The 21712-nt window shown below is 43.5% G+C and overlaps 1 protein-coding gene across 3 annotated transcripts; it reads left to right on the top strand.

Annotated features, from left to right (window-relative positions):
- Nucleotides 1-10393: 10393 nt before the first annotated feature.
- On the top strand, nt 10394-21684 carry zdhhc6 (zinc finger DHHC-type palmitoyltransferase 6). 3 transcript variants are annotated; one of them, XM_021565390.2, is made up of 11 exons: nt 10394-10537; nt 11472-12028; nt 12849-12940; nt 13782-13941; nt 14300-14458; nt 15059-15112; nt 15732-15899; nt 16669-16710; nt 19346-19494; nt 20141-20187; nt 20485-21684. In XM_021565390.2, the coding sequence occupies exons 2-11, from the start codon at nt 11762-11764 to the stop codon at nt 20601-20603; spliced, it is 1257 nt and encodes a 418-aa protein (XP_021421065.2). In that variant the 5' UTR covers nt 10394-10537; nt 11472-11761; the 3' UTR covers nt 20604-21684. The 3 variants fall into 3 exon arrangements, with proteins under 3 accessions (XP_021421065.2, XP_021421067.2, XP_021421066.2); XM_021565392.2 differs by having other exon boundaries at nt 19349-19494; XM_021565391.2 differs by lacking the exon at nt 10394-10537 and adding an exon at nt 10554-10578.
- Nucleotides 21685-21712: the final 28 nt, after the last annotated feature.

Here is a 21712-nt window from a genome sequence, read left to right on the forward strand (position 1 = left end):
ACCATACCAGGCCAAACACATAGAAAAAGAAAACCTAGACTTACAACATAGAATACCCACCCACATCACACCCTGAGCAAACTAAAAATAGAAACATACTAAGCAATCTACGGTCAGGGCGTGACAGTACCCCCCCCCCCCCCCCCCCCCCCAAAGGTGCGGACTCCGGCCGCAAAACCTAAACCCATAGGGCAGGGTCTGGATGGGCATCTGTACGCGGTGGCGGTTCTGGCGCGGGATGTGGACCCACTCTACCATAGTCTTGGCCCACTTAAGTGGCGCCTTTGGAGCGGCGACCCTCGCCGCCGACCTCGGACTGGGGACCCTTGCAGCGGGCCCCGAATAGACGGGAGAGGCGGGAGACTCCGGCGGCGCCGGAGTGAAGGGCGGCTCCGGCAGCCCCTGACTGACGGGCGGCTCCAGCAAGCCCCTGACTGACGTGCGGCTCCGGCTGCTCCTGACTGACGGGCGGCTCCGGCAGCTCCTGACTGACGAGCGGCTCCGGCAGCTCCTGACTGACAGGCGGCTCCGGCAGCTCCTGACAGGAGGGAGGCTCTGGAAGCGCTGGACAGGCGGGAGCACCTGGAGGGAGGAGACGGAGAGACAGCCTGGTGCGTGGGGCTGCCACAGGAGGCCTGGTGCATGGAGGAGGCACCGGATGGACCAGACCGTGGAGGCGCACTGGAGGTCTCGAGCACCGAGCCTGCACAACCTGTCCTGGCTGGATACCCCCTGTAGCCCGGCAAGTGCGGCAGGGTGGAACAGACCGCACTGGGCTGTGCTGGCGAACCGGGGACACCGTGCGTAGGGCTGGTGCCATATAACCCGGGCCGAGGAGTCGCACTGGAGACCAGATGCGCAGAGCCGGCTTCATTCCTCCTGGCTTGATGCCCACTCTAGCCCGGCCGATACCAGGAGCTGCGATGTAGCGCACCGGGCTATGCGTGCGCACTGGGGACACCGTGCACCTCACCGCATAACACGGTTCCTGCCCGGTCAACCCCTCACGGGGAGTTGGCTCAGGTCTCCTACCTGACTTAGCCACACTCCTCGTGTGTCCCCCCCCAAGACATTTTTGGGGCTTCCTCTCTGGCTTCCTTGCCAGCCGTGTTAACTCCTCATAGTGTCTCCACTCAGCCTTAGCTGCCTCCAATTCCTCCTGCGGACGGCGATACTCCCCCGCCTATGCCCAGGGTCCCTTGCGTCCAATATCTCCTCCCATGTCCATTTCTCCAGATATCGCTGCCTCTCGATACCACGCTGCTTGGTCCTTGGTTGGTGGGTGATTCTGTAACGATTTTCGTTGGTGGAAGAAGGAGTAGACCAAAGCGCAGCGTGGTACGTGTTCATGATGCCTTTAATAAACTGAACACGTATACAAACTAAATTTGAATACAAACGAACAAAAGAATAAAGGAAAACCGAAACAGTCCCCCGTATGTTGAAAACACTGAAACGGAAAATAATCACCCACAACTCAAAATGGGAAAACAGGCTACCTAAGTATGTCTCTCAATCAGAGACAACAATAGACAGCTGCCTCTGATTGAGAACCATACCAGGCCAAACACATAGAAAAAGAAAACCTAGACCTACAACATAGAATACCCACCCACATCACACCCTGAGCAAACAAAAAAATAGAAACATACGTACAAAGCAATCTACGGTCAGGGCGTGACAATCTTCCATAACTTATTGTCACTACCTGTCCTTCATCATGTGGCAGGATGTGATGTAGTGTGCTGCCAACCTACCACTGTCTATGCCCTCTAATAGTAGGATTGGTAGCTTTTCTTAATCAGAGAGGTTTTTGAAACATTTATTATCATTTCAAATTTGTGGAAGTAAGATTCTTAAATTGTTGTGTATTTTGTGCCTTTTATTGGGAAGTGCAGCTCTGTCGCTGTTTCTTGGTGGCGCAGTGATCACACAGCTTTTCTACTTTTGGCAGCCAGCTTTTTCTGTGTCTGCCCTTTTCTATGGCTAGGGGCTGTCTTCACTGAGTCTGTGCTTTCTCAAATGTTTTTGCAACGTTTTGTCATGATGTACTGTCAATTTAAGGACAGATAGCGATGGCATTTTGCTTTGTGCGTGTGTTTTTTTTTTACCCAATAGGTGATATAGTTTTGTTTTGACTGGGTTGTCATTTGTTTTATTCTAATTGATTGGATGTTCTGGTCCTGAGGCTTCAGTGTGTTAGTAAAACAGGTTTGTGAACTCAGGCCCAGGACCAGCTGGAATAGGGGACTCTTTGCTCAGCTCTTGGCATTACAGGGCTTGGTAATATAATAGGGGGTCACTGTATTTCAGTGTTTCAAGTTTTAATGTCACATGCACAGTGAAGTACAGTGAATTGCATTTCTGCCAGGTCTAACCTCAACAATGCAGTAATCAATAACAATGTAATACTAAAAATAGCAAAGTAGAACGAAAACATACAATATATAAAAACAAATAAGAGCACGATAAAGTAATCATACTATATACAGCAGAGGAAGCTGGTGGGAGGCGCTATGGGAGGACAGGCTCATTGTAATGGCAGAAATTGATTAAATGGAACGGAGTCAAACTAGTTGTTTCCATGTGTTTGATGTGTTGGTACCATTCCATAGATTTCATTCCAGCCGTTACAATGAGCCTGTCCTCCTACCAGCCTCCTCTGATATACAGGATCAGTTCCAGTACCCTATTTTTAATGTGCAGGGATACTGGATGGATAGAGGTCGATATGTATAGGGGTAAGGTGACTAGGCATCAGGATATATGATAAACAGAGTAGCAGCAGCGTATATATGCTGATTGTATGTGTGGGTGTGCGTGTGTGTAGAGTCAGTATAAATGTACTGTACAGTGTATGCATATTATGTGTGTGTGAGAGAACATTTGTGAGCGTTTGTATGTGTGTTGGAGTGTCAGTGTGCATAAAGACAATAAGAAAAAAGTCTGTGTAGTCATGTTGTTTGCTATTTAGTTAGCAGTCTTATTGCATGGGGATAGAGGTGGTTTAGGAGCCTGTTGGTGTCAGACTTTATGTACCGGTACCGCTTGTCATGCGGAAGCAAAGAGAATAGTCTATGGTTTGGGTGGTTGGTGTCTTTTTTTTGTTGTGGTTATGTCATTGGGTGAAATCTTGTGCTGGACATGAAGTGCAATTGATTTAATGACACATTTAATTGCTTTTGATCAAACTTTAATAGGTATTTCAATTTGAATTATAATTGTTTTAATGGCATGTAATTCCCAGTGTGCTTTATCTCTCAGTTCATTCACTGCCTGATCTAGGTGTCCAGTTGTGCTTATTTTTAAACATAAGTCATTGTAATGTGTACAGTACTCGATGGGGCGGTTTCGCGGACACAGATTAAGCCTAATTCTAGACTAAATTGCACTTTAAAACTGGACTAACTGAAATGGTATGCAGAATAATCGACAAAGTCTGCAATGCTATATGTGAATTCAAAGACAATTACTTCAAGTTATTTGATGCTACTGCCCAAGCCAACTACAAGGTAGATTTCTATGAATATGGAAACTTCCCTGGAGTCATTGGCTGAATAGATGGATGTCATATTCCCATCAAGTATCCCTTTACAACAGATGCTGAGAAGTACAGGAATCGTAAATACTGGTTCTCAATGAATGTACAAAGGGTGTGCACTCCCAATTTCCAGTTCTCCAACATTGTCGCACGTTGGTAAAGTGCAACTCACGATGGCTCAAGGATTTTCCAAAACCCTATGCTCAGCTTGAAGGAGGACAACATAGTGGAATCATACTTGGTGACAATGGGTACGCACAGGCCAACTTCTTGTTCACCCTTTATCTTCCTGCAATAGGACCTGAGCAACAACGGTACAACCAAGCCAGAGGTGTAGTGGAGTGCATGTTTATTGTATGGAAGAGTCGTTTCCAGTGTCTCAGAAACACATTTCAACCAAGAAGATTGTCATAATTGCAACAGCAATGCGTCACAATTACCTCAAACAGCATGGCTGCCCAGATCTTCGCATTGAAAATGAGGATGACCCAGATGTTCCCATGGTTGAGGCAGACAATGATAGAAATGGACTAGCCTCGCAGAGATGCTTTTGCTATGCAGCACTTCTCACAACAAAGAAAGCTCAAGTGATTGACGCAAACAATAGCCATGGATTCTTAACAAAGAGGTTTGATTGAAGCAAACAGCCATGGATTGGTAATCAAAGACGTTTCATTCACAAATGGAAATATTGTGACCCCGAACTGGTGCTGGTTTGAGAAGAACATTGGTACTGCTGCCGCTTCATGTTTCCCTCCGCCTTCATAGCCGACTCAACAGGAAGGACTTACATCCATGCTCTTCTTATAAATACATTAGTTTGTGCTCATGAAATTCCATGGCCAGTTTCTCATGCATGCTCAGCCTCCGTCTTTATCCTCCGGCCTGGGTTAGCGCACAATGTTCCCTCCTGACTGCTGCAGATGTAGCAAGTGGACCTTCATCCTGTCTTGTCCCCTCCAAGCTATGGTGATAATTTGCCTTTCAAACATTATTACATTGCTTCGTTAGAGAACATTACATACATTTGTATAATGGGAGTGCACGAGATGACTGACAACATTGCATATTCCCTGCAATCTGGGGATGGCACGTGTTGACAGATTGTGTCCTACCAAATGAGGATTGGAACAGTCCCCAATCTGAACTGGGTGGTGGTTCATTTCTTTACTATCAAATGAGGAGAGACAAACTTATCACACAAGTCAGAGCTTTACTTAAACTAAATCTTTATTAGTGAGAGCTTAGCAATAGCGATGGCTGGTCGACGAATCACCCTCAGGTGATTTGTTGAGAGCCCCGAGACAAAAGGTATTTTATAGCTAAGATACACCCCTTTCAACCTACATGACGAACAACAGATATATAGAATGGGTCACAAGGTTAAGATCTGTAGGAAAGATACCTATAATTCACAGCAGACAGTATCTGCTGTAAAACCAGTCATCTTTGTGTACAGACCAGGGTCTGACCCTGGGGTCATCTCTCCCCGGTACCATATAGAACAGAAACATTAACTGGAATGCGGTCTCTAGGTTTTATCACCCACAAGACAATATAAATCCTCAGTAGAACACACACACAATAGTTATACGAATACTCTATTCTGTTGCATAAAACAACTATTTGATGCAATAAAAGTATTATAACATAATCTTGCAATTAACCACCATAACTGTCAAAATGGTCATCGGGGATACCATCCAGGGGTTGCTGGCTATCAATGATCCCGGTCAACAAGTCCCCCAGCTCATCTGTCTCTGGTCTTACTGGGGTCTGCCACCAGTCTTGTTCAGCAGTCTTCTGGCTTGGGGGTAGAAGCTGTTAAGGATCTTTTTGGTCCTGAACTTGGCGCTCCGGTATCGCTTGCCCTGTGGTAGCAGAGAGAGCAGTATCACTTGGGTGACTGGAGTCTTTGACAATTTTTTGTGCTTCCTCTGACACGCCTAGTATATAGGTCCTGGATGGCAGGAAGCTTGGCCCCAATTGATGTACTGGGCCGTACGCCACACAGTCATGGATTAAAAGGGAGTACAGGAGGGGACTGAGCACACACCCCTGATAGGCTCCAGTGTTGAGGATCAGCTTTGCAGATGCGTTGTTGCCTACCCTTACTACCTGGGGCGGCCCGTCAGGAAGTCCAGGATCCAATTGCAGAGGGAGGTGTTTAGTTCCAGGGTCCTTAGCTTAGTGATGAGCTTTGTGGGCACTATGGTGTTGAACGCTGAGCTGTAGTCAATGAACAGCATTCTCACACAGGTGTTCCGTTTGTCCAGGTGGGAAAGGGCAGTGTGGAGTGCGTTTGAGATTGCGTCATCTGTGGATCTGTTGGGGCGGTATGCGAATTGGAGTGGGTCTAGGGTATCCGGGATGATGCTGTTGATGTGAGCCATGACCAGCCTTTCAAAGCACTTCATGGTTACCGACGTGAGTGCTACAGGACTGTAATCAATTTACATAAATACTCATTATAAATGTTAAATGAAAATACAAGTGTTATGCATGGAATTAAATATATACTTCTCCTTAATGCAACCGCTGTGTCAGATTTCAAAAAAGCTTTACGGAAAAAGCAAACCATGCAAACCATTCGGCGCTCAGACAAAAAATACATATATCCGCCATGTTGGAGTCAACAGAAGTCAGAAATAACATTAGAATATTCACTCACCTTTGATGATCTTCATCAGAATGCACTCCCAGGAATCCCAGTTCCACAATAAATGTTTAATTTGTTCAATATTGTCCATCATTTATGTCCAAATAGCTACTTTTGTTAGCGCGTTTGGTAAACAAATCAAAACTCACGAAGCACATTCACTAGTTGCAGACAAAATGTGAAATGCGCGTGACCAGCGCGTGACTGCTGGCAGACCTCTGACTCATTCCCCTCTCATTCAGCCCCCCTTCATAGTAGAAGCCTCAAACAAGTTTCTAAAGACGGTTGACATCTAGTGGAAGCCTTAGGAAGTGCATGATGACCAATGTCCCACTGTAACTGAGTTGGAAATTGACCAACCTCAGATTTCCCACTTCCTGGTTGGATTTTTTCTCAGGTTTTTGCCTTCCATATGAGTTCTGTTATACTCACAGACATCATTCAAACAGTTTTAGAAACTTCAGAGTGTTTTCTATCCAAATATACTAATGGTATGCATACCTTCTGGGCCTGAGTAGCAGGCAGTTTACTCTGGGCACCTTATTCATCCAAGCTACTCAATACTGCCCCCAGCCATTAAAAGATAAAGGTCTTGCTCACATCGGCTACCGAGTGCGTTTTCACACAGTCGTCCGGAACAGCTGGTGCTCTCAGGCAAGATTCTGTGTTGCTTGCCTCGAACTGAGCATAAAAGGCATTTATCTTGTCTGGTAGGCTCGTGTCACTGGGCAGCACGTGGCTGGGTTTCCCTTTGTAGTCCATAATAGTTTTCAAGCCCTGCCACATCCGATGAGTGTCAGAGCTGGTGTAGTAGGATTCAATCTTAATACTGTATTCACGCTTTGCCTGTTTGATGGTTCGTCTAAGGGCGTAGCAGGATTTTTTTATAAATGTCCGAATTAGTGTCCCGCTCCTTGAAAGCGGCAGCTTTAGCATTTAGCTCGATGCGGATGTTGCCGGTAATCCATGGCTTCTGGTTGGGTTATGTACGTACGGTCACTGTGGGGACGACGTCGTTGATGCACTTATTGATGAAGCCAATGACTGAGGTGATATATTCCTCCATGCCATTGGATGAATCCCAGAACATATTCCAGTCTATGCTAGCAAAACAGTCCTGTAGCGTAGCATCTGCGTCATCTGACCATGTCCGTATTGAGAGAGTCACTGGTACTGCTTGTAAGCATGAATCAGGAGGATAGAATTATGGTCAGATTTGCCAAATGGAGGGCGAGGGAGAGCTTTGGATGCATCTCTGTTCGTGGAGTAAAGGTCATCTAGTTTTCTTCCCTCTGGTTGCACATGGAAAATCCCGACAGCTCTACATTATCTGTGTCGTCGTTCAGCCACGACACGGTAAAACATAAGATATTACAGTTTTTAATATCCCGTTGGTAGGATAATCTTGATCGTAAATCATCCATTTTGTTTTCCAATGATTTCACGTTGACCAATAGAACAGATGGCAGTGAGGGTTTACTCACTCGCCTACAAAATCTCAGAAGGCAGCCCGACCTCCACCCCCTTTTTCTCTGTCATTTCTTCACACAAATGACGGGGATTTGGGCCTGTTCCTGAGAAAGCAGTACAGTATATCCTTCATGTTGGACTTGTTAAAGAAAAAAATCTTTGTCCAGTTTGAAGTGAGTAATATTTTTTTCTGATGTCCAGAAGTTATTTTCGGTGCTAAGAGACGGTAGCAGCACCATTATGTACAAAATAAGTAAAAAGGAGGTTATAAACAATGCGAAAAAACGAACAAACTAGAACAGTTGGTTAGAAGCACATAAAACGGCAACCATCCCCTCTGGCGCCATTCTGTCACTGGGCTCGTCTGCTACAAATGGTAGTCCAGGCATTATTTTTCTTGTTTTCTGTTGATGACTCGTGCTGTTTTTCTCAATAATTGGGTGTTTTTACACAATTTGCTTTCATATGTTTTTTTTTCAAATTCACAGAAATGATTTGAATGTTTTCCTTTACCTCTGTACATTTTTTGGTTTAGGTGACTTGCTCCAATTCCACAAAATGCTTATGTTTAAGTGTCCCATCCCTGGTTTTTGAAGCATCCTCAGGTCAGCACCTAGTGCACATTGTTATCTATTTAGGATTCACAAAGATTAACTTTACCTTAGTCTGGGGCTACCTAGTCTAGACCTAATTAATCTGAAGTTAAGCAACATTTTAGAAAGCCATTTAAAAAAATCTGGATTAATTTAAGTATAATTAGCCTAGTCCTGATTTTAAATTCAACTCAGTACACAAAACCACTCCTATATGTTTGGTACCAGTTGAGAACTTTGGTCTAATTCCCTGAGATATGGATCTTCTCTGGAAAATCAGTATTTTGGTATTTTTGTTTACTACCAGGGCCCAGGTCAGGCAGTACTGCTCTAGAAGGTCCAGGCTCTGCTCTAGGCCATGTGCTGTGGGTGACAGCAGGCACAGGTCATCTGCGAAGAGAAGGCATTTAACCTCTGAATTGTTCAGATTAATACCAGTGGCTCAGGATTTTTCTAGAAAAGTGGCCAATTAGTTTATGTAAATGTTTTGGAGCACAGGGCTGACTGAGATTGCAACCCTGGCGATGGACCCGCTCCTGGTTAAAGAATTCTGTTATTTTCTTGCCCATTTTGATGCTGCACCTATTGATTTAATTATGTAATATGTCTTACCCCCTTCACCACTTTCAATAACCTCTCTCTCTTTGGGGGATTTGGTTGGAGCTAGTTTTACAATCTTCTCTACATACCACAGTCATAAACTCAGCAAAAAAAGAAACGTCCTCTCACTGTCAACTGTTTTTATTTTCAGAAAACTTAAAATGTGTAAATATAAATATTTGTATGAACATGACAAGATTCAACAACTGAGACATAAACTGAACAAGTTCCTCAGACGTGTGACAAACAGAAATTTAATAATGTGTCCATTAACAAAGGGGGGGTCAAAATCAAAAGTAACAGTCAGTATCTGGTGTCGCCACCAGCTGCATTAAGTACTGCAGTGCATCTCCTCCTCATGGGCTGCACCAGATGTGCCAGTTCTTGCTGTAAGATGTTACCCCACTCTTCCACCAAGGCACTTGCAAGTTCCCGGACATTTCTGGGGGGAATGGCCCTAGCCCTCACTCTCCGATCCAACAGGTCCCAGACGTGCTCAATGGGATTGAGATTGCCTGCAATGACAACAAGCTCAGTCCGATGATGCTGTGACATACCGCCCCAGACCATGACGGACCCTCCACCTCCAAATCGATCCCGCTCCAGAGTACAGGCCTTGGTGTAACGCTCATTCCTTCGGCGATAAATGCGAATCCGACCATCACCCCTGGTGAGACAAAACCGCAACTCGTCAGTGAAGAGCACTTTTTGGCAGTCCTGTCTGGTCCAACGACGGTTGGTTTGTGCCCATAGGCGATGTTGTTGCCGGTGATGTCTGGTGATGACCTGCCTTACAACAGACCTACAAGCCCTCAGTCCAGCCTCTCTCAGCCTATTGCGGACAGTCTGAGCACTGATGGAGGGATTGTGCGTTCCTGGTGTAACTCGGGCAGTTGTTGTTGCCATCCTGTACCTGTCCCGCAGTTGTGATGTTCGGATGTACCGATCCTGTTCAGGTGTTGTTACACGTGGTCTGCCACTGCGAGGACGATCAGCTGTTCGTCCTGTCTCCCTGTAGCGCTGTCTTAGACGTCTCACAGTACGGACATTACAATTTATTGCCATGTCCACATCTGCAGTCTTCATGTCTCCTTGCAGCATGCCTAAGGAAAGTTCAGTAGAAAGGCCTCTTTAGTGTCCTAACTTTTCATAACTGTGACCTTAATTGCCTAAGCTGTTAGTGTCTTAACGATCGTTCCACAGGTGCATCTTCATTAACTGTTTATGGTTCATTGAACAAGCATGGGAAACAGTGTTTAAACACTTTACAATGAAGATCTGTGAAGTTTTTTGGATTTTTACAAATTATCTTTGAAAGACAGGGTCCTGAAAAAGGGACGTTTCTTTTTTTTCCTGAGTTTAGTTCTCATAAGGTTCTCCAACTGTCCAACTAATGAATCGTTTTCGTCACAATTTGATGTACACTGTGACATGGTTTTATTGTATTATTTCAAATTATTGGTATTTCATTCACTTATTATTTTTGTTGTGTCAAAAGTAATAATTTGTATCAATTTCACAACTTTCTGTTCAAAAAGTAAGTGCTTCTGTTCAAAAAGTAAGTGCTTCCGAAAATACGTTTATTTTGAAATGCATGGAAAAAAACGTTGACGCCAGGTCCCACGGTAATCTCGCGATAGACTGGAACACGGCTTAAATCAAGGAAGTCGCAAGGTGGGTAGTTTACTTCATTCATGAACATTGACATGTTGTCGGTAGTTATTAATATCACGATTATCTATTAAATAATATGTTTATGGTCTTTGAAAAATGCCTATAATTTACATGTCATGTAAATCGCGCACAATTTGAAACATCAGGGTTGGGCTAACGTTAATGCTTGGCTAGCTAGCTAGCTCGCACTGGGAAACAAAACAGTCAGGACAGGCAACGACATCGTTACTAACGTTAGCTAGCGTAGATACTAGCTAGCTAGTAATGTTCGCTAGCTAGCTTTGCCTGAATTTGCTTTGAGAACCCAGTTATTTTCACCTGTCCGTGTTGTTCTTGTTTTGTCGAACTGACAGTCTGTTGTTGTCTTTCCTGGACACTGACTGCTGGCATATTCAAAATATTTATGTTGATTTATGAGCAGGGAGGCACTTTAACGATGTTAGCCGACTGTCTGCCCAAATTAGTCAGCTAGCTAATTACCATGAGCTAGCTAATCGGGGCCATCGTCTCGGTCTGCTCATTTTAAGTTTACTAGCTAGCAACCTATATGTCATTAAAGTAATGACAAAAGCAAAAGGCTCAGGCCATGTTCAGTGTGATCTTTTAGCAGGTCACAGGTGCTTTGGTTAAATTGAGCAAAACCATAGGGTGCCTTATTGTAAAATAATTTGGCATAACTATAACGTTGTCACACTCAAAATAGTGTTACACATAACTTCCCCCCTTGTTGACAATAAGTAGCTTTGCAGTTGGTTATTATATTTGGGAGACCTTAAACAACTTGGCTAGCTACTAATTTGAAGTAGCTAACTTGCTCCAGTGTTGTTATGCCAAACAACTGTTTTAAACTAAAGTATACAGTGCCAATCTTTCAAACAGTCAATTCCCTATCAGTGTCACTCACAATGTGGTCATATTTATGTCCTTCTCTCAGATGGAGAACTTGCATCTCTCACAGGGATAGTGCAGTCTCCCGTGCTGTCAAAGGATGCCGCTCATCGCCAGGAACACAAAGAACTCTGGGACACGGACTGCCTCTGTAACTTGCAACCCAGCCGGTTGCTGGGTGTTCAGAAGACGAGAGAAAAGATGCCCGTTGTCTTCATTGTCTGTGCCAGATAGTAGAGAGAAGCAGTGCGTCTAACCTCTGTGTTCGACAAACTCCCCAACCACAACGCCTTTAAAACCTTAACACAACACACACAAAAACAACCAAAAAAAACTATGAACTTTCTTACAGCCCTCGTGACGTTTGAGAACATCCATGAGGTCCGGAGGTTGTGTCACTGGGGCCCAGTGATAGCCCTGACAGTCATCGCCGTGTGCTCCTCCATGGCCATATTAGACTCCATTATCTGGTACTGGCCATTGGACACCACAGGAGGGAGCTTCAACTTCATCATGCTCATCAACTGGTCCGTGCTCATTCTCTACAACTACTTCAACGCCATGTTCGTGGGCCCTGGTTACATCCCCCTTGGCTGGAAACCAGTAAGGAGCTAAGCTGAGAAATACATCTATTAATAACCCATTATACAGAGACAAGGGAAACGGATCATTTTGCTGCTACACAACAATGTGTTGATGAACAGAGTGGTCACTTAGCCTTATACCCTGGTCCTCCTGGAGAGCCAATTGGGTGCAGCCAGGCGTTTGTTCCAGCCCAGCACTTGATTGGTTCAATCCGGAGTGTTGGTGTTGGGTTAGAACAAAAGCCTGCTCATCCTGTAGGACCAAGGTAGCGATGGGCACGGTTAATCGAATATCCGAACGGACATTAGTGTTATATTATTTGAGTGAGTGTTCATTTTTGGAGAGAACATTTTAACAATGAAAAGCTTTGTCTAAATTAAATACTTATTGTGGCATTTTTACCTTCAAGGATATACCATGACTTTTAATTTTTTTTATCTAATAAAATGACAAACTTTTGAATGTAGTTTTTATAACGGTGCGTTGAGCTACTGCTGAGCATTTATCCCTCCAGGCTGCCTTGACATCAGTATGATATATCCCCCACTTCAAATAGCATTACAGGCACTCACCTAATGGACTTTCCATTAAACCTTTTTGTAACAGAAACAGTTCTATCATGGTGAAAATCTAACTTATTTTTCTCTGTTGCTTTTAGCTAAACCACCGGAGGAAAGCAGCATATCCCGTTTACCTCTGTCATGTGTATTTGCGTCATTCTGATTGGTCTAGAGCCAATAGCGTTTAAAAAAGAAATACAATTTGTCTATCCGGATATCCGATAGAGTAGAAATTGAATGCATCAGGCCCTTGACGTGTGTTTTCTCCTCTTAAACAGGAGAAGGAAGAAGACACCAAGTACCTTCAGTTCTGCAGAATGTGCCAAGGCTACAAGGCCCCGAGATCCCACCATTGCCGCAAGTGCAACAGGTAGACTTGGCAACCCTGACTCTGTCTTGTCACTGCTACAAATGTGCTCTAGTTGTGCTTCTTTATAGCGTATGCTTACTTTTTTTTTCAGGCAAGTCTCCCATTGACGTAAATTAATGATTTACTTGAACATTTTATTTGCCCACATAGCTCACCTATAATTTGGTCCCAAAATGATTGAATAGCACATGTTGGGCTTTAAAGCAAAAGGGTTTATTCACTTGGAAGCAAACCGGACGAAACAGGGAGGGACTAACTGGATCTTGGCCAGTAAGTTGCAAAACATTTTGCTACTGTTTGCTACGGTGTGCACTAATGAATAAACACCAGTATAGTTTAAGCCAATTTACTGAAATGTATGCACCCATCCATTAGTTCTTTATATCTTAGTAGAGGTCTAAGCCTGAGCTCTACTAACTCACTTAAATATGGGGTGTGCTCAGCTGGGTGATACAAAGGAGATTGCAGTTAGAGATTAACCACATAGAATGGGCGCTGATTTTTACTACTGATACTTTCTACTAATGCTACGATTCATAATAAGGTAATTGTCTGCTCTGTAACGTCACATTTCTTCCTGCCAGTGCCATCAGCATGTCAATCATTCAAGCCTGTGTTTCACAATGCTGATATTCCTCCCCTTCCACTTTTTCCTCCGCCTTTCTCCTCTTCCTTCTCGCCTCCACCACTTCTTTAAGATCCACAATGAAAATAAGTCTGACTTTATTGTTTTTAATCCTCAATTACTTTTAATGTGTGTGTTGTTGTATTCACATGGCTGAGACAAGTTCATATGCTTTTTAAAATTGATAAATCATTTCATTCATTTATTCATCCTCAGGTGTGTGATGAAGATGGATCACCACTGCCCGTGGATCAACAACTGCTGCGGCCACCAGAACCACGCCTACTTCACCAGTTTCCTGCTGTTGGCGCCTCTCGGCTGCTCGCACGCCGCTTTCATCTTCATCATGACCATGTACACACAGCTCTACGAGAGGGTGAGGAGTCAGTGGCACACTTGCATTTGACATCTTATCAATTCATCATTGTAGGCTGGTTTCCCAGACCCATAACCTCACGTTATTGCCGACTCGAACCATACTGTTTTGTTTGGATATATTACAGTACTTTTTATGCTTCCAGCAACTATCTTGGATATGTAAACAGGCCAGCACAGTACACTTTGGCTCAGTTTGACTTGACTCAGTAGTGTGAAAAGGGTACCAGATTAAGCCTACTCCTGGACTGAAAAGCATGCTCAATGGAGATTCTAAATTGATAGTGTATTTTCGTCTAGTAGTCTTTGGGTCCTAGAAAAGCTCAATATAAATGCATTCTTATTAATTGTTATTATAGATATCCTTTGGCTGGAGTACCGTGAAGATCGACATGAGCGCCGTCAGACGGTTTCAACCCATCATGCCGTTCAGCGTACCCGCCTTCGCTGCCACTCTCTTTGCCTTAGGGCTGGCACTGGGCACCACCATAGCCGTTGGCATGTTGTTCTTCATACAGGTAACATGCTCATTGGGGTTAATATTATACTGATGGTAATTGTGTGCCCATTGTCCATATTCAGCTATTTTCCAGGTGCAGGGTAGACTCATATGTCTAGTGGATTCACCTCTCGTAGATGACACTGTATACTTGAGTGTGTATTTAATTAAAGACATTCTCCGGAACTTTGGCGACTACTTTTTCTAAACTTTACTGTCTTACCTCAATTAGCCACGAAATCCCTAGTTTGAACTGTTGTTCTGGAAGCTATGCTGTGCCATTTTCCCTACATATGCCCCCATGTGGGCCAGCCCCCTAGAAATGTAAGTTCTATCCAATGAGCTTCAGCCCCTCGCCATTGGAGTGACAGCTAGCAAGATGAACACACAGCAGAGATGGGGAGAGAGAGAGCGATGACATGGTGCACATGTGAAGTAGTAGCAATTTACGGGGACCTTGTGAGCGCTACTTTCAGAGCTGCTGGCTAAAAACGATACAAAATCTCTTTAAGAGATGATGGTAGTACTTTTTGATAGGTGTTACACAGTAGTAACTGTGAGTTGCCCATGTTTCCCTCAAATAATTCCCACCAAACCTTTATTCTTCTCTCCACCCAAGATGAAAGTCATCCTTCGAAACAAGACCTCCGTTGAGGCCTGGATCGAGGAAAAGGTGAGTGTTTGTCATGGAATAAGCAGTTTGATTAGGTTTTGTTCAACCACTATACAACCTTACCTTGTTTGAAAATTACAACCTCATTACTCCTCGTCTCCTTTTTCTTCTGGCCAAGTTTTTTTGTTCACCTGCTAGGCCATAACCTTCATGATCCCTGGTGCGAGTGTGTTTGTCAACAGCCGTGCCACTGTTGTCCAAAAGGCAGGATAATCCAGTAGATCTCAGCTAATCTAATAGACTAGACATCAGTGTTATTCTAGTGGCTGCTTCGCCTGTCAAGGGCTTAGTACAGAAGAACTTAGCTAATGTGACACTAGGATTTTAAGATGGTAGGTAAACCCTAAGACAAACATTGGAGCCAGAAAGAACCATGTGAACTCTTTCACTCTCTTTCTGTGTGTGTGTGTCTCATTATCAATTACTTTATTTATCTTACTCTTTTGCTCTCCCTCACTCTGTCTCACTCCCTTTCTCTTATCTCTTTCTCTCTTACTTTTTAATGTATTTTTCTCTCACTCTGTCATGCTCACTCACTCACTAAATGTTTCTCTCTCTCATGCTTTCTCTCGTTCCTGCCTCGTTTCTCTTTTTCCCATTCCGTCCCCTCTATCCTCAGGCCAAAGACAGAATTCAGTACTACCAAACGGGGGAAGAGTTTATCTTCCCCTACGACCTGGGCCGGCGCTGGGAGAACTTCAAACAGGTGTTCACCTGGTCAGGGAGCCCAGAGGGCGACGGCATTCAATGGCCCATCCACGCCAAGTGTCACCAGCACACCTTAACCGTAAGCGATAATGATGTTGATGTAATGTTGTCAATTAGCATTAGCAGACATTTGTATCCAATTTTGACTTACATTCAGTTATGCTATTATAAGCATTTTTAAAGAGAACACTAGGTTTGTATTGTCATGTTGTTATGGTGATGTAAAATGGAATCCGATGTGACTGACAGTCAGATGTGTGTGTAAATATACAGTGCAAGTCAAAAGTTTGGACACACCGACTCATTCAAGGGTTTTTCTTAATTTTTTACTGTTTTCTACATTGTAGAATAATAGTGAAGACATCAAAACTGAAATAACACATATGGAATCATGTAGTAACCAAAAAAGTGTTAAACAAATCAAAATATATTTTATATTTGAGACTCGTCATAGGAGCCACCCTTTGCCTTGATGACAGCTTTGCACACTGACTTGTTGGAAAGGTGGCATCCTATGACGTTGCCACGTTGAAAGTCACCGAGCTCTTCAGTAAGGTCATTCTACTGCCAATGTTTGTCTATGGAGATTGCATGGCTGTGTGCTCGATTTTATACACCTATCAGCAATGGGTGTGGCTGAAATAAATATAGATAGATATATATAATACATTTTGTTGTCGTAAGTATGTGTGTGGTCCATCTGGTAATGAAATCCACCATTCTGGTATTGCTAGCGCCATGCTCCAACCCAACTGAACCATCAGAACATGGGTTGTCACACTTAACAGACTTGAGATGTTTGGCATTTTCAATGATAAACCTTTATCTTGTGTTTGTTTGCTTTCTAGATTGAGCAACTGAAACAAAAAGCTGACAAGCGGGTGAGAAGTGTAAGTAGCTGACCTGTTCCTGTTCAGACAGCAATGGGTAGCATTGGTTCAAAGACACCTCGTATGTATTGATGGATGGTGAAATATTTGCAACCTCATCTACTTAGGTGAATGTTTGTTTGCAGTGTCTTTAGTATTCCAGACAATATGGTATTCTATTTTCCCATTCATTCAGAAAACGTGTATATACAGTGCATTCGGAAAGTATTCAGACCCCTTCCCCTTTTCCACATTTTGTTACGTTACAGCCTTATTCCAAAATGGATTCAATTAATGTTTTTCCTCATCAATCTAAACATGTTACCCCATAATGACAAAGTGAAAACAGGTTTTTAGAACATTTTTCAAATGTATAAAACAATATATTTAAAAAACGTATTTACATAACTATTCAGTCCCTTTGATATGAGACACAAAATTGAGCTACGGTGCATCCTGTTTCCATTGATCATCCCTGAGATGTTTCTACAACTTGATTGGAGTTTACCTGTGGGAAATTCAATTGATTGGACATAATTTGAAAAGGCACACACCCGTCTATATAAGGTCCCACAGTTGACAGTGCATGTCAGATCAAAAACCAAGCCATGAGGTCGACGGAATTGTCCGTAGAGCTCTGAGACAGGATTGTGTCAAGGCACAGATCTGGGGAAGGGTACCAAAACATTTCTACAGCATTGAAGGTCCTCAATAAGTTTGGAACCATCAAGACTCTTCCTAGAGCTGAGCAATCGGAGGAGAAGGCCCTTGGTCAGGGAGGTGACCAAGAACTCGATGGTCACTCTTACAGAGCTTCAGAGTTCCTCTGTGGAGATGAGAGAAATGTTCAGAAGGACAACCATCTCTGCAGCACTCCACCAATCAGGCCTTTATGGTGGAGTGGCCAGACGGAAGCCACTCCTCAGTTAAAGGCACATGACAAACGTTTCGGGTAGCCTTCCACAAGCTTCCCACAATAAGTTGGGTAAATTTTGGCCCATTCCTCCTGACAGAGCTGGTGTAACTGAGTCAGGTTTGTTGGCCTCCTTGCTCGCACATGCTTTTTCAGTTCTGCCCACAAATATTCTATAGGATTGAGGTCAGGGCTTTGTGATGACCACTCCAATACCTTGACTTTGTTGTCCTTAAGCCATTTTGCCACAGATTTGGAAGTATGCTTGGGCTCATTGTCCATTTGGAAGACCCATTTGCGACCAAGCTTTAACTTCCTGACTGATGTCTTGAGATGTTGCTTCAATATATCCACATAATTTTCCATCCTCATGATGCCATCTATTCTGTGAAGTGCACCAGTCCCTCCTGCAGCAAAGCACCCCCCCACAACATGATACTGCCACCAACGTGCTTCACGGTTGGGATGGTGTTTTTTGGCTTGCAAGCCACCCCATTTTCTTCCAAACATAATGATGGTCATTATGGCCAAACAGTTCTATTTATGTTTCATCAGACCAGAGGAGATTTCTCCAAAAGGTACGATCTTTGTCCCTATGTACAGTTGCAAACCGTAGTCTGGCTTTTTTATGGGGGTTTTGGAGCAGTGGCTTCTTCCTTGCTGAGTGGCCTTTCAGGTTATGTCGATATAGGACTCGTTTTACTGTGGATATAGATACTTTTGTGCCTGTTTCCTCCAGCATTTTCACAAGGTCCTTTTGCTGTTGTTTGGGATTGATTTGCACTTTTCACACCAAAGTACGTTCATCTCTAGGAGACAGAACGCGTCTCCTTCCTGAGCGGTATGACGGCTGCGTGGTCGCATGGTGTTTATGCTTGCATACTATTATTTGTACAGATAAACGTGGTACCTTCAGGCATTTTGGAAATTGCTCCCAAGGATGAACCAGACTTGTGAAGGTCTACAAATTTTTTCTGAGGTCTTGGCTGATTTCTTTTGATTTTCCTATGATGTTAAGCAAAGAGGCACTGAGTTTGAAGGTAGGCCTTGAAATACATCCACAGGTACACCTCCGATTGACTCAAATGATGTCTATTAGCCTATCAGAAGCTTCTAAAGCCATGACATCATTGTCTGGAATTTTCCAAGCTGTTTAAAGGCACAGTCAACTTAGTGTATGTAAACTTCTGACCCACTGGAATTGTGATACAGTGAAATAATCTGTCTGTAAACAATTGTTGGAAAAAATGACTTGTGTCATGCACAAAGTAGATGTCCTAACCGACTTGCCAAAACTGTAGTTTGTTAACAAGACATTTGTGGAGTGGTTGAAACACTTAGGTTGAAGTCATTAAAACTAGTTTATGTAAACTTCCGACTTCAACTGTAAATTTAATATTTCTGTAGATAAAAAAAAAAAATATATATATAAAATGTCTAAAAACCTGTTTTTGCTTTGTCGTTATGTGGTATTGTGTGTGGATTGATGAGGGATTTTTTCCCCCAATCCCTTTTAGAATAAGGCAGTAACGTAACAAAATGTGGACAAAGGGAAGGGGTCTGAATAATTTCCGAATGCACTGTACCTTCCAAACGCCGACTACATTGGCATCCCTTTCTGAAGCCGCGTCTGCATCATATTTCTTTACAAATATGTCACTATAATCCACTTTTAAATGTTGACGTTGGGATGTTATGGTCATGATGGTATAATAACCATATTATATCCTGTGGCTCGGCCAGCAGATTCAGTATCGGGTAGTGGAGGACTACAACGGAGCCTGCTGCCCACTGAGCAAGGGCTTCAACACCTTCTTCAGGACTCCCTGCACCGAGGAGCCCCGCATCGGCCTCCACAAGGGGGAGACCATCCTTGCCACCCGGGGGACCAAGTGAGTTTCTTTTGAGAACTAATCTGCTAGCTTTTGGGTGGGGGGGGGGGGATCAGTCTGCAGACTGTTGGGAGGCAAACCATCTGCAGACTTGTTAGGGGGGGGGGGGGGGGGGGGGGGGGCAAATCTGCAAGTTTATGGCTGGAAACAATCTGCAGTTTGTTTGTGGGGAATGTATTTTCAGGCTTTGGGGAACCAATCTGCAGATTTTGAGGCGAACCACTAAAGTGAACTCCATGACCTCCATGGTGATACACACGTCTCTTCTGATTGGGGAAAACTAGTCTGATAGTTACCGTAGTCATGGTATTACTCATTGCCATAGCGATAGTACCATTTGGAAAAGTCCTGAGTGCCTCAATAGAGAAGAGAAATGGCAATATTTTACGCCTTTGGGGTTATTAGTTTGTCCCTATAATTTAGTTATTTTTGAAGTTGGTTCTTACAGGCTCCATTTGCTGCCAGGTATTATGTTCGGGCTATTCCGAGCTTCTTTTTTTCAGCTGAGTGCTTTCCCACATGCCTGCCAGGTTGTCAGTTGATAAATTACTGTACCTGAATGGCCGGAGAATGTCAGAGAACTAATTGATTTCTCAAAATTTTCAGAGAATTTCAGAACCATGAATTATTTTCTGTGCTTCTTCAGATGGTGGATGTATGGGGACAAAGTGCTGGATGACGAGCAGACTAAAGGTATGGCTCCGAACATGAAAGAATACCAGGTTTACTCCAAGCTTTCTCACCTGTGCACATTTTTTCAGCCATTTTGCAGAAGAGAATGGAAACTTCCAAACAGAGCTGTTACATAATCAAGATTTTAATGTGTGTGGTTCTATATTTGCCCTTTTCTGGTTTCATCTTCCAGAGAGAAAAAAATACATAGCAAAGATGCAAGTGAATGACGTGAATCTGGCCCTCCCGACACTGCAGAATGACAATAATTACTGTTACTGTATATTTCTAATGTGATCTTTTTGGTTCTTCCTTCAGCTGGAGCTCGCCTGCGGGGTTGGTTTCCCCGCCGGTGCGTAGAGAAGTGCCATTACGACACAGCAGTGACTAGTGCAATGACCAGTGAGACCAGCAGTGAGGAGAAGAAAGTGAAATAAGTTTATGACATTCAGATTTGCCACAAGGCAGGGAGTGGTATGACGCCCAATTCCTGGAGGTCTGCATTGTCTCTTGTCTTTCTCCTTGGTAATATGTAATACTATATGCCACTGAACAGATGATTTTTTAATTCAAGCGAAGTACAGTGAGTGATGTGTATGTGTTCCCTGTGGAAAATGAACCCGCTACCTCGGTGCCACCAGCGCCATGCCCTTACCAACTGAGCCACCGAGGTCTTTGTGTGTCTTTCAATGGGTGAATCGTAATTGTATTTTTGCGCTCTGGGCTTTGAATACTGTTGAGACTCGCCCCCAGTCGCTCACCAACTAAGGAGTTCACAATCCCGGGATGTGTTTTGATAGTCAATTACTTGGCAAAGTGACTTTCACCCTTCGTCTGTACTGATCTGGAAACGTAGGCTCAATGAGAGCAATATGGTGAATGCTTACAGACTTTTTTTCATTCACCTGTCAAAATCACATCAGTGCAGATAAGGAGAGGAAGCCACTTTAGCCTATTGAAATACATCCCTGCTTTCCCAGGTCAAAATCGGATACTAGTTACAAGGAAACATTTTCATTTTAGCAGACACTATAATTCAGAGCGATTTACAGGAGCAGTTAGGGTCAAGTGCATTGCTCAAGGGCACTGACAGTTTTCACCTAGTCAGCTCGGCGATTCAAACCAGCGACCTTTGGGTGACTGGCCCAATGCTCTGAACCGCCAGGCTACCTGCATACGCCCCTGGCCTCCAGGAGTTTAGTTTGATACCGCTGCCATAGAAAGAGACAACTATAGTCTTAAACAATAGGGATTTCATTTGTTTAGGAGTTGGGCCTTTTACTTGAATCCGCTGTTTTATAATTTTTCCTGATGTCCTTTGCCGATTATACAATTATGCAAATTCCTCTGCCCAGCTTTAACCCAGGGCTTCGTCATGCAATTTCTTCTCTGTATTCTTTGTACAGCCAAAAGAAAATGCTAACTTTTGTTTTAATTTTTTTAATTGTTCTTATTATTTTTGTAAAACACTGTCACCCTCAAAGTGAATAAAAAAATGAAACATGTCCTTCCCTATAACAGCAGTGTCAGTTATCTTTTTTATTTC

This window comes from Oncorhynchus mykiss, chromosome 16, assembly GCF_013265735.2.
Source record: "Oncorhynchus mykiss isolate Arlee chromosome 16, USDA_OmykA_1.1, whole genome shotgun sequence".
In the NCBI taxonomy this organism is placed as follows: Eukaryota; Metazoa; Chordata; class Actinopteri; order Salmoniformes; family Salmonidae; genus Oncorhynchus; species Oncorhynchus mykiss.

What these genes read in the sequence shown, in the direction of transcription:
- zdhhc6 (XM_021565390.2), top strand. Translation starts at nt 11,762, where the DNA reads ATGAACTTTCTTACAGCCCTCGTGACGTTTGAGAACATCCATGAGGTC. An exon ending in CATTGCCGCAAGTGCAACAG is followed by an intron (nt 12,941 to 13,781) that starts GTAGACTTGGCA and finishes ATTCATCCTCAG; the next exon opens with GTGTGTGATGAAGATGGATC. An exon ending in AGGCCTGGATCGAGGAAAAG is followed by an intron (nt 15,113 to 15,731) that starts GTGAGTGTTTGT and finishes CTCTATCCTCAG; the next exon opens with GCCAAAGACAGAATTCAGTA.